This window comes from Balaenoptera musculus, chromosome 7 (genome assembly GCF_009873245.2).
Source record: "Balaenoptera musculus isolate JJ_BM4_2016_0621 chromosome 7, mBalMus1.pri.v3, whole genome shotgun sequence".
Classification (NCBI taxonomy): Eukaryota; Metazoa; Chordata; class Mammalia; order Artiodactyla; family Balaenopteridae; genus Balaenoptera; species Balaenoptera musculus.
Genome location: NC_045791.1, coordinates 39,290,420 through 39,304,156, shown reverse-complemented (window position 1 = coordinate 39,304,156; position 13,737 = coordinate 39,290,420). Strand labels below are relative to the sequence as shown.

Sequence of the window (13,737 nt, the reverse complement as noted above, 5' to 3'; positions counted from 1 at the left end):
CAGCTTCTTAACTTGGATAGGAAAAACTCTGTATGCATAAAAATGAATTGTAAATCAATTAATGATGGGGATGAAAAACAACAAAAAAAATTGATTTTAAGCAAAGAAGAGAAAATCTAACAAGCAACAAATTAAAAGGGAGAAGCAGAAGCTATTTACTCTAAGACCTTTGAAGGAAGGAGGGAGTGGAGAGGAAACTGCTTGCTTAAAAGAGGGCATTAAGGTCAGGTTAAAGGAAAGTGATATGTTGATCAACTCATTACATTTACATCGCTTAGACAAACAGAGGAAGGTAGCTTTTAAATCAAAATCGGATATGCCTACATTAGATTTTTAAAAGAAATCACCAAAAAGTTAGAGCCAGTTTTATAGTATTTGGTTGGATAAAGAAATCCTATGACCATGAAGAAAAAGGAGCCTCCAATTCAAGATTCTCCTTTACCTAAACTGTTTTTTAATAGGCACCAAGGCTAAAAGAAAAGAAAAAAATACTTTTCCACTTCCCAACTCCTTGAAACACCACACCGAAGGAAAGCTAGCAGCCAGTGAAGGAGCAAGCCCGGGCTCTACAGGAGTCACTGTACCTGGAGGATGAGAGCAGATTCTGCTTCAGACACAACAAGGTGGGCTTGAAGGGCTCAGAAGCGGGTGGAACCAGTTGTACCACGTGCCATGCTCTACTATCCAAGTGACACTCAATCCTCCCGTCTCTTCCACTGAAACATGATACATTATCCACAACTACAGGATACACACCTTAACCGACATAGTTTCAAGCAACCCCAGTGTGAATATGGGGAACTAACAGGGAACCAATGGTATGGTTTGCTAAGCAACGCAATTCGATGCCGCGTGTGGAGAATGAAGATAGCCCATTTTGCAAAAGTGGTATTTTGTTTAGATCAAATAAATTTTACTATTCTGGATCAAGCATTTAACAAAATGCCAAGGTATTTATTGATTTTTGACAAGGCCCCACCGCCTTCTTAGCACAGGACCTGCAGGACTATCTCTGGTGTCATCATGGCTCACATACCTCACCTTGTGTGCACGTATTTCACAAGTGTGGTAGCTAATTAGACACCTAAAATACAAAGTACAAGCACAGAAGGCTCATCAACTCTATCTATCTCCTATACAGAAATACTCTCGTTATGAGGGTGCAGAACAATTTAAAACTTCTGTGGTCTGTTTCCTTCCTAAGTCAAATGTCATCAGGTGAAATCTGCCGCCGATGATACTGCAGTGTTGACCAAGACTGCAAAATGTCGATGTGAGTATCCATTTCTCTTTCTTTGATTACCATAAATTCATTACCATAAATTTTGAAAACTGGGAGCAATGTATTTTGACAAATTTTATGTTGACAAATTTTGAAGTGCTATAAAATTTGATAAGCTAAATCAATGAACAATGTTTTGAGCTGCTATATATTTTTTTCCAGGCATTGAACAAACAGTTCATTGTTCCAAGTCTGTCTGGGGGCCAGTGCTCTGGGTTATTCTATACAATTTCAAAGAAACTTCAGAATCTCACACAGGCCTTTGAGCACGCAAAACCAAGAGGCAGCGCTTCTAAACCACAAATGGAGACGATGTTCCATATACATGTGTAAATTAAAACATATAAAATAACATAGGCATTATAAAATTTGTGTTAAAACTGGTAACAGCTTTACTGATTTACTGACAATGAAAATATATAGCATTTTTTCTGTCAGAGCATTTATCAACACTTGGCAACCCTACACTAACTTGACATGTAAGATGATCAAAATGGATTATGTAATCTTTCCCATTCATTTCTATTGATTTTACTTATGATAAAATTCATCAGTGTGCCTGGAAACGCTGAGGCTGAAAGGCTCTGGTTGACAAAAAAAAAAAAAAGAAAGAGAGGAAAAAAAGAATTCAACAGAGTTGAATAGGATGAATGTAATTTTAGAATAGGATTGCACAGATACAGAAATCGTGCCCTAAAGCCTCCAGCAACAAATTAATACAAATAAACCTGGCAGTCTCATAAAATTGCATTGGTCTATGCAGGGATTCACTTTTGAGATAAAATTACAAAATTGCAAGTGAAAATAATGTGTGAGTGCAATTAAAAATACAGTTTGTGAAGATATTTTCAAACTTTTTAAACTTCAACAGTAATCAAAGTTATTTCTCTGACTGCAAGTAACATCAAAATGCCAGTAAATAGCCCATTTTAATCAGTTTTATTGATTCATGCTTTCAGTTCTTATTCAGTTAAAAACAAGGCACATTAAATACATCCTCTTATTGCTCTATAAATGCATGCAGCTCATTCTGTATATCAAGAGTAATAAATAATGGTGATAAAACACCAAGACAGTTATAAAAATGACAACCCAGCCTCAAACATAGTATTTAAGAGTCCAATCTAGAACAATAACCCAACACAATACATAAAAAATGCCATATATGAAAACATGCAGTGTGTATATCGACTCCAGTACTGGGTTTATACTTGATATTCTTTAAAAGCACAGTAGGGCTCTTTTATTCCCTAAAAAGGATTGACATAATGCAAAACAGTGCAAGTTATTAGCATCGTTGACTTCAATATTATTACATTCATATGCCAAAAATCTTTACAAATACATAAAAAAAGGAAATAAGATCAATGATCATTCTTACAGTATGTTTAGTAAAAGAATGAAATTTCTATTGTACAAAGGAGTAAGCTACATATATTTTGAAAAAGACAAAACAAAGCTAGAAACTAAAGCAAAATAGGGAGCATGCATTTAGTAGAAATCCTAAAGTTACACTCAGTAGAAATTGATTGAAAGCAAGAACGTTGCAGCAGCATGAAGGATATGAGGCAGACAACCTTGGCTTAACAAATAATCCAGCGTTATCACCATTGTTATGACTGTGGGAAGGGCTACTGAAAGGAGGAGCATCCAGCTCTCCACCACAGATGGGGGTTCCTTCACCTGAATCCCCTCAAAGCCTCTTTAAATAAATCACTTGATAAAAGACAATCTCTACACACCTCACACCCACCCCAACAGAATCAGCTGATACCATGTTTATGCAAAAAAGAAAATAATTCTTTTGTGCTTGGAATAGATTTTGAATCACACTCACACCTCCCCCCACCCCCCCATTTCTTCTCTCCTTTTCTGAAATCAGGTAAAGAAGCTGTACAGGTTTAATTAGGAACTTACACAAAAATGCAGGGGTGCTTTATTCACAGTAAAGACTTGGAACCAGCTCGTTTCCAAGATGAGTCTCTGGGATTGGTGAAGGAGCGTATGTTTTAGAATTAGCAGATTTTAAGCAAAAGCAGATACGCTCAAAAGAAGAAAAGTGCGTTTTTCTTTGTCCTTAAAGGAACTTCACTCATAACAAAGCATGCAGAAACAAGGCCTCTTTTCAAATACAGCTCTGCCCAGGCCAGTCAGGTTATAAGCCTGGTCCCTACTGTAATGGATTCAGGGAGGATACAAGTCATCGTTGTCTTGATTTAACTAGAAAAGGAGACAGAGAAAGAGAGAGAGCACAAATGTACAATATTGTGGTACATCGTCTCTGATGTTTTAAAGGCCAGCTCTTCTATCTATGAAGGGTCACTGGGCTCTAAACAGTGAAGTTAGTGTCTTGATAGAAAAACACTAAGTTACAAAGCCACGTGCTTCTATTATTAAAAAAGAAAGAAAGGAAGGAAGGGAGGGAGGGAGGGAGGGAGGAAGGAAGGAAGAAAGGAAGGAAGAAACCAGCGTAAAAAAAAAATTCACACCTTAAAAGAAAAAATTTCACAGTGATACCTGGGAGGTCACTTTCTCTGTTTTAGGTTTTCCTTTAGGAAGTGGCAAGTCTAAACTTCATTTAAAAGCAAAATGAGTTAAGGTGCTATCTTCACTGTTTATTGCAGGGGTAGAGGTAGGGGCTTAGGTGCGTGAACCTCCAGTGTGTATATTATGGCAGACAGGCTCATACCCCACGTGAATGAGGCATAAAGATATTCTACAATGTTGACATATATAGAAATAATAGCACAAAAGTGTTTATGTACCAGTCTGAAAAATTAAGGTCTCGAGTCTGCACAATGAAAACCTGACATTAAATAAAGGGTCACATTTCCTATTTCATACACAACGTGATCTTAAAAAAAAAAAAAAAGTAGGTAGTTAACTTCACAAGAGGAAGCACAATGAATAAACATTCAGATGACTGGCTAAAATGCCACCCAACTATTGTAAAAGCATACCAAATTGGCCCTTTAAATTCAGTATATTACATATTTACTAAATTCTGGGCAGATTGATTTTTTTTTAACATTTTTATTGGAATAAAATTGCTTCACAATGGTGTGTTAGTTTCTGCTTTATAACGAAGTGAATCAGCTATACATACACATATATCCCCATATCTCCTCCCTCTTGCGTCTCCCTCCCACCCTCCCTATCCCACCCCTCTAGGTGGTCACAAAGCACTGAGCTGATCTCCCTGTGCTATGCGGCTGCTTCCCACTAGCTAGCTATTTCACATTTGGTAGTGTATAGAGAGTGGTATGGGCAGATTGATTTTTTTGTCTTGTTTTGTCTTTCTGTGAGTGTGTATGTGTGTGATGGGGGAATGCGTGTGTGTGTGTTGAGCGTGGTTTTCTCTTTTTCTTTTTGGTTGATTGAGAACTTTTCTATTGAGTACAGAAGGAGAAAGGCTTTAAGCAATTAAAATGACCTTGAACACTGCAATTCTGTGGCTTTTTATAAATAATTGTAACTAAAGTTAACTAAAGGCTATTTCTATCCTCTTTTACTATCCGTTTACAAATACTCCCCCAAATGATGCAATAACCTGAGCAAAATAGGTCATGTTTGACAGTATCACATGCTCCAAGATCTAGGATTTGGGGATTGAAAATTGTGCTATAATATGTGGACATATAAACACAGGTTTTTAATCCTTAAATTTATTACTACTGTAAAGATTTGAGAAATTTAGTCCCATCCCAATGTATCCAACTTGCCACTTAAATGCTGGTTTTAAAATAAGAAAAGCAAGGATCTTCCTGGCAACTGTAATAGTCAAAGAAAAACCAGCAGTGACTGGGGAAAAAAAATGAATTGCTGAGATGAAACTATCACTGTAACTCCCAGCAAATGTCAATGCTATCCTTATATCTTGTACCTGTGATTCTGGAAGCTTTCAGAGTTTCTCTGAGATTTGCTCCTATAACCAGATCTAAACTTTTTCTTCCTTCTCCAGTTTTGCCAGTCACGCTCTAGATATAAAGTCTGGATGAGGAAGGCAGACAAGCTGGAGGAAGAAGGGGCTGAGGGGTCTCCCCAGAAACACTATCGTTTTAATAGGTCCCACCCCACTCAATTCCTTTTAAGAACAAATACTATCAACAAGCTTAATGTCCAGAGCGTTGTGCAAATCATGAAATGTTTCCAGCTTCTTTTTTCAATTTCTGCCAAAATATTCTGCCTCTAAAACTGACTTAGAATAAATGAATAAACACACAAAAAGGGAGCATGTCCAGTCTAACAGGTCACAAAATTAATGCAAAACATTAAACCAGTGTGCATTGAAAATGAGAAAAAAAAAGATAAAATACACTTTTAAGAAGCTTGATTGAATGGCAAATACAAATTAAAGGGTATACATTGATATCCTAAAGCTTTGGAACGTTTCCCAGTGTTAAAACAAGGCAGCTATCCATATCCGCTATTTTAGATGGTGTAAGTCATCTCTGGTTTGTTACATGATGGTTTGTTGTTCCTGTGTTTGCTGGCTGTGGATTTACTGCTCAGACTCACAGTCCTCCACAGCTTCGGTCCACGGGGATGGGAACTCTTCTGTCGAGGTTCTCCTCCGCAGTTTTCATGAGTATAGCAAGCCGGCTTCCAGACACCCTTCCTTTTTGAACAGCACTCATCAGCTTAAAGAGAAGATAGGCAACATTTTCAGAAGGCCAGCCAGCTTCCTCCCTTCTCCATGGCATTTTAATGGCTACCTTTGCAGCAGGCAGGGGTAATTACGTGCCCCCATCGAAAACCGCAGCAAGTACTACAGCTCACTTAAGAAGAGTACACTTGGGGCTTCCCTGGTGGCGCAGTGGTTGAGAATCTGCCTGCCAATGAAGGGGACAAGCCCCTGAAGGGTTCGAGCCCTGGTCTGGGAAGATCCCACATGCCGCGGAGCAACTAGGCCCGTGAGCCACAACTGCTGAGCCTGCGCGTCTGGAGCCTGTGCTCCGCAACAAGAGAGGCCGCGATAGTGAGAGGCCCGCGCACCGCGATGAAGAGTGGCCCCGCTTGCCGCAACTACAGAAATCCCTCACAGAAACGAAAACCCAACACAGCCAAAAATAAATAAATTAATTAAAAAAAAAAAAAAGAGTACTGTTTTCAAACACTTCAGAAAGGGGGAAAGGGGCAGGTATTTTGCCACGGCTGCAAAAACTACACCTGTCTAGCAAATCAGCCTGCCTTTAAATGCAAATCGAATGCATCACTTTTTGCCCCTTAATGTGCTCAGAGCATATATATTTTTTGAGCAACTCAAATATTGAATCTTTAATTCCATTTTAAAATCTTAAAAGGGAATCTCAGGGATTGAACAAAGACAAACCGTGACCTATATTTAACTACTCTTTTTTTAGTGTTACTGTACTTGACAACTTCAAGTCCCCCAAATCCAAATTCCTTAAAGACTTTTTACAGTAATTTACATTTAAGTCCTTGAAAATGGACCCAGAGATCTACCTTAAGAATTAAAAGCACTCCACAGCCCAGATTTTAGCTAATTCATTTTTATCCAGTGGATAAAATCAGAATTAGTCTTGAAATTACATGCAGTCAGCGGGCAAACGCCGTTAATCTGGAAGGCACTGTGCAATTATGAGCATGGGGTTTTTTTTTTTCCTATTCAAGTTGATGTGGTTTTTACTATTTTCTTGATCTCACTTCCTCAATCTTTTTTATCTATTTGTTTTTTAAAGAACTGATTTAGTCATTCATCAGAAATATATATATCTGTAAATCCTCAAAATATTTTTAGGGTTATAGTTTTTAGCCTAAAGAAATACATTTCTTAAAAAAGACTCTGAATAAGGGTCAGAGGCATCTGCCAAGGGGCTGGATCAGAATTTCATGACCTTATTAAAAGCTGTTTCACAAGCTATTGCTTATTAGAGATGGACTTCTACATGCAGAAGTGTCATTAGAGCCCAAACCTAAAAATAAAGTCATGTAACCATACAGTATCTATAGAGATCCTTCCATGAGGATTATTTTTAAAAGTCTATATTCAAAATGGTGTTTAATGGGATAAACACGGGCTCTTAATCTTCAGAGAAGGAAAATATTTTATGAAAAATAAAATAAAACCCTGAAAACATACTTTGCATCTGATGAATGGTGTAACAAAGAATGCTGACCTCTACAGATGGAACAATTGATTGTTTATCGTCTTGCCTCTGATTCCATAAAGACTTTCAAAGTTTATCAGCGCTAACAAAACTGAGAGAGCTGGAGTTTTTTTTCTTTATCCAGAAACATTGTATGATGTACCAACCTTTAAAAACTCAAAGTCTTCTTCAAACATTACATATATCTTGAAACCATATTACAAGAAAAAAATAGTATTTGGGTGTGAATATATCTCATAAGAAATATTGTCAGCGTTTTTAAGTTGAAAATTACACTGTGTATTTGTACTTAGTAGAAGCATGAATAGTCTCTTTCATTTAGAATTGGACAAGAAATACTCAATTATTAAAAAGACTCTACAAGAAAGCCTGCAGATGGTTTAAATTATTTTCTGCGTATTTAACTCTATTGCAGTCAAGAAAATTACTTAACAGCCAAACCACATAGCATATCCATAAAATTAGACTCATTGTTTCTAAGACCCCAGGTCCTTGAACCCTAAATGCTGTTGTTTATTTACTACATATATGAAACAAAGCATTAACTATTTATCTAAAGAAAAGTTTTCTAAAATCCTGAGACAGACAAAAAAATTTTCTCACAGAAAAAAACAGACAAAAAACGTATGAAATGGTTTCTAATTCCCAAGCATACGTTTTAAACTCAATTTCAAATGTCCACTTAGTTAAACAGTAAGCTAAAGAACTAAACATTCTTTTTTGTAATGCTGGACACAACCTGTGAAAATTTTCTGCATTTAGATTCAACAATGCTCTTATCTGCAGCTCATCTCCAGAGAGACAATTACCATTTCCTTTGCCTTGATCTTGTTTGTTTAACTTGACACAGTGAAGAAAGGGCTGACATTGACCAAAATCCCCAGCATTAATTTATTTCATGTTCAGCATTCATCATTGCCATGGTGCAAGCAAGACCTGGCATTCATTTGAAATACCTGCCCAAGAAGCAGTACAGAAAAAACCTGGCTGCTTGGAAACCAATACATTCTTCATAAGAGCAGAGTACTATGGACAGTTACAAATAATGTATGGGTTTGTTGAGTTTCTTTCTTTTAAGGAACTTTTAGGAATGATGTGTAGCATCCAGTATGAAGTTAAAGTAACAAAATTTACTTCCTTCCTGGTTATGATTAAACAACTGAGCCTTGAGTAAGTGGAAAATTAGAAATAGAAATGCTTGAATTACATGGTCTTGACCCCGAAATATAGGTTTTCTTTCTTTTGCTTTTCAGGTTCATTCTAATGTAAGAATATAATCATCGCATGTTGGGTTCTCAAGTGAATATGATTCTCAAATGAATACAACTCTGATTTCTTTAAACTTCCTCGATTAAAAATATACTTTCCACATTAGAAGTAAAGAAGGGTCCGGTGGTGCTATCCCACGGCATACTCTTTATAAAGCACACTTCTGATTTAGTCCTTTAAGCCATAATTAACTTAGATTTAATCTAAACTGCCCAGCGCAACAGAACGTGTCTTATAAAAAGCAAAAGAACATGCACCACGTAAAGCCTTATCCTTAAGGGCAGACATATCAACCTTTGCTGGCTTCAAGCTTTCTTCTTTTTCAGAATGAGGTGACAACTGTGGGGACTTCAAAATCCATTCCTGAATATAAATTGACCAATAGATAAAAAGCAAACACACTTGTTTCCTTTCACCACGACTCACCTGCAAAAATTCATTGAGTTCAACCTGTCCGTTTTTATTCAAATCTACTTCATTCAGAATTTCATGTAGTGTATTTTCATCCATTTGGACACTGATACTCTAAGTAAAAGGAAAGCACACAATAATGAAGTTTCATTAGAAATTATGCGTATCACTTTATCAATGTTACCAGCCTTTCAAAAATTCAGAGAGAAATATTACTTATAGAAAGCACTAGATGAGAAAAAAATTATCTAGTATAATCTTTACATTCTTCTGCTATCAAAGATATTGAACCAAAAAAAAACATATTACCTCTAATACACGCTGAACATCAACAGTGGTAATAAAGCCTTTTTGGTCTGCATCAAACTTATGAAATCTCTTCTTGTACCTGGAACACAACATTGAATAATGGAAAAATATACTTAGATAAGTGAAGACAAAAAAAAAGAGAGATACAGAAACTTATTAGAAGTACCTGTCAATGTCTGAAGGCAGTAGGCTAATTTCAGAGTGATCTGTTAACTGTTCTGATCGAGATTTATAGCCCATTTCATAATACAGAAACTTCTTGGCTGTTTCAAGTTCTTCCTAAAACACAGACACACACAAAGTTCAAAGATTTATGGAAAGAATTATTGATTTTTTTCTTCCTTTTTTTTTCCACTTGCTTTTCTAAAATGAAAGCTCATCCTCCTTTTTCCGGCCAGGTCAATTTTTTATTTCGTCCAGTTTTACTGAAGTATAATTTTATTCAATAAAATTCACCTATTTTGGGTATGCAGTTCAATGTATATCCCACCACGATCAAGATATAGAACATTTCTATCCCCCTAAAAAGCTTCCTTATTCCCATTTGCAATTGATTCCTTCCCCTGACCTCTAGCCCCAGGCCACTGATCTGATTTTGTCACCAGAGTTTTGCTCTTTCTAGAATTTCATATGAAAGTGTTCATATAGTTTGTAGTCTTCTGTGTTTGACTACTTTCATATAGCATGACAATTCCGAGATTCATTCACGTTGTTGCATGTTTTAATATTTTGTTTCTTTTTACTGCTGAATATTCTTCCACAGTATTGACTAGCAAAATCTATGGGTGATTTGGTGACAAAAGAGCAACTAAAAGTGAAGAAGACATCCAGGACTTGAACAACGATTATAATGTGGCATGCGGTACCAAGACAGACATCATGGGGTTAACTAATTCTAAAATTTTGTCACTAGGATGCTGGTAGTTGGGTGGAAGTTACAGAGTCACGAGACGAAACAAGCTGTTCTATTGAATAGTTACTCTTCCTGTTTTCAATGATCAACTGATACTACCTATTGCTGAGAACACTGTCTTTCTTAGATTTCATCACGCCAGTCTCCCAACTAAGAACTTCCAAAATGACTCTATTGTGCTGTATATTGTTCACAAATATCTCTTTCCTCTCATACACACATACACACACACACACACACACACACTTCTCCCCCCATAAGTATACTTCTCAACCCCATTGATGTGAGTCTGGACATGTGATTTACTTTGGCCAGTGGCACATGAATGGATATAATATATGCCACTTTTGAGCAAAAGCTTTAGACAAAATTGCACAGTTTTGCTTAGCTTCTCTTGCTCCTGTACCATAAGAAGGGCATGAATCAGAGAGATCCGAAGCCAATCTGAAATACGAAGAAGAGCCACAGCAGCTAACATGCAGCCTTCAGGTAAGATGACTGAAAAGTAAGTGCTTCCTATGGTAGACCAGTGAGCTTCTGAAATTGTTAACAGTATAACATAGAAAATGCTTACGAACACAAGTCTTAAATTTCTCAGACTTCCCCTCAAAGGATCTGACTAAATCAATTTGTAGACCCAGATTCTGGCCTGCAGAATAGTGCCAGTGCAAAATGAAACAAGGAAAATAAAACAATGGCACATACTCTTGCAGGAAATGTGTTTATATTTCTTTGTTTATGTCAGTGACAAGTCCCTTCACTCCTTTTTCTTCGGAAGATAAATTTTTTTCTGAGATTATTCCCTTCCTACTTTCCTTTCTCTTAGGAGACATATATATTTTAAAACATAAATATATATATATATATATATATATATAATATAAGCTGAGAGAACTTTTTAGCATTTCTAACTTTTCATTTTGCTATGTAAGAACATTAGGAATTTTATTTTATTATATATGTTTATTATATATTTATTTTATTATATATAATAGAAAATATTTATTTTATTACACACACACATATACATGACATATAAGTTATACATAAAACTTGCCTTTGAAGTCACCAAGGGCATTCTTCACTGGCAGATTACTCTCTTCACACAGGAAAATCCAATAGTTATAAATAAAACTATTCTTCTATTGCACCAATTTTGCCCAGTCATTTTCTATAAAACTGGTTCAACGTTCATCTCCTTGGAAGTGTCACCTCTGATACTTCCCTCCAAGAACAAGCTCTTCCTCGAGTCATGTCCCTTTATTGCCTATGTAATTTATCCATACTCCATATCAAGCAAGGAATCATGGAATTTAAAGCTGAAAGGGCTTCTTTCCCTAGAAGTCACCGAAAGTACCTCCCTAACCCCACATTTCCTTTACAACGTTCCGAAAATAGAAGCATGAGGTCTCCATCTAAAGAAGAGCTCTAGCAATAGGGAGGTAACTCAGTTCCACTGAAAGCAGCCCATAAAGGGAAGACTCCAACTGCTAAAAATATTTATGCTGAGATTAAACCAATCTCTTCAATTCTTACAATTTGTTTGGGATTAGTGCAACTTTCTTACAGTAATTTTTGTTTGTTTTTAAGTTGGGAGGGGTTGTTTTCAATGAAATTCCATGGAAGGAAAGTGAGAGTTTATTTTTTTTTAATTTTATTGAAGTGTAGTTGGTTTACAATGTTGTGTTAATTTCTTCTGTACAGCAAAGTGACTGTTATACACATATATATATATATATTTTTTTTTTTTTTTTGTAGAGTAGGATCCAAGCTTTATCTTCAAGATACAGTATGTACATATATAAATATGTGGAAATGCAATGTAAGGACATGCAAAATGGTGGGGTAATACACAGTCTGTAATTTCTTCTTCATCTTTTTTTAATATTTGAATTTTATTTTATTTATTTTTTATACAGCAGTTTCTTATTAGTTATCTGTTTTATACATATTAGTGTATATATGTCAATCCCAATCTCCCAATTCATCCCACCACCACCCCCTCCCCTTACAGTAATGTTTTATAAAGTCTAAGTTTTTTTTTCCTGTATCACACCACAACAAATATCTAAGGATAGAGCTTTCCTCTTTAAGAATTTTCTTTAAGTCTAGAACTACTCTCCTGCATGAGACATGATTTTAAATCCCATCACCATGCTGAATAATTTCTCCCAAACCACAACTAGTCTGTCATATAATAAAATGATCAGAACACAACATAATACTCCAGCAGAGATCTGGCAAGTACCTAGAAAGAAGTAACTATCAGCTTCATCAATCTAGACATATGATTTCTATTAGGCAGCCTAAGACTGTAATTGCATTTGGGGGCAGCCATGATCCACTGTTACCTGCTGTGCATTCACAGTTAACGAAAATCATATTTCTTTTTTGCATGTGCTACTATTAAAGTCTTGTCAAATCTATCATGAATGGATGGAGTTGTTTTTCTACCTAATGCAAGGTTTTCCATTTATGTCTATTAAATTATACCTAATGTAATCTCACCCATTGCTTCAAGTTGTCACCAAACATTCACTGTCCCTCCAGTTCCTTACAAGTACACCGAAGATGCATGCCATCAATGTCGTAATCTAGGCACTTGAACCACAGTAGACTAGGTCAAGACCAGAGACAGAATCCTCATGACCTGCTATCAAAGACCTCTTCTGAGGACAGTGATCATTTGACTGGTTACAAATCCACCAATTTTAAAAGATATCACATGGGCCTTCATAAAATGCTTCATGGAATCCAAATACATTATGTCTATAACATTTCCTTGATCTAACAAACTTGTTGCCCTTTCTGAAAAGAAAATGTGTCTGAAATGATTTCTTACTACCTTCCAGTGATCACTACTTCTTGCTAAATGCTGATAAAACAAACTTAAAATGCCATAACCTAGAAAACTGCCCAAGACCAATGCCAAGACCACTAATTTATAGGTTACAAACTATATTTCCTCTCCCCTTCTCCCTTTTTGGAATGCGGTACTACATTTGCCTACCTTCTGTCTTCTGGTGCTGTTCCTATTTGCCATATTGCCATAATATTTTAAAGCTCAACAGTAGTTAAATAAATCCCATCTGCAAATTCTCTGAGTACCCTGAAGTATAACATTTCTGGGTTGGCATACAAACTCATTTAGAGCAGCCTCCTATCTGAATGTCTATTTCCTCTTACCAATATTTATTTTGCTCTTCTCACAATGAAAATCATTCTCCTTGACAAAAAGGAAAAAAAGAAAAACAAATTGGTATTAAACTATGAGTTGAAAGGTTCTCTCCCTTCTCCAGCAGTCAAGGATTTGGTGCTAGTCACCTGGAGCAACGACCTAGGTTAGGCCTTACTTGCATTCTTTTCCATTTTTAACAGTTATTTTTGGTGTTTTTAGCATTTTTGCCAACACTCAGCCAATT

General features: G+C 36.3%; 1 protein-coding gene across 7 annotated transcripts in view; it reads right to left on the bottom strand.

Annotated features, from left to right (window-relative positions):
- Positions 1-2,205: 2,205 nt before the first annotated feature.
- The window catches only part of GPD2 (glycerol-3-phosphate dehydrogenase 2), a 137,683-nt gene continuing 126,151 nt past the window's right edge, over positions 2,206-13,737 (bottom strand). For 4 of the 7 annotated variants that reach the window (XM_036858307.1, XM_036858308.1, XM_036858309.1 and 1 more), the window contains exons 14-17: positions 9,569-9,681; positions 9,403-9,481; positions 9,109-9,207; positions 4,446-5,922 (exon numbers count right to left, since the gene is read on the bottom strand). In XM_036858307.1, coding sequence (XP_036714202.1) covers positions 5,797-5,922; positions 9,109-9,207; positions 9,403-9,481; positions 9,569-9,681 — 417 coding nt within the window. In that variant the 3' untranslated portion in view covers positions 4,446-5,796. Of the gene's footprint in view, positions 5,923-9,108; positions 9,208-9,402; positions 9,482-9,568; positions 9,684-13,737 lie in introns of those variants that run through there. The other 3 variants (XM_036858311.1, XM_036858305.1, XR_005020645.1) reach the window with 3 other exon arrangements.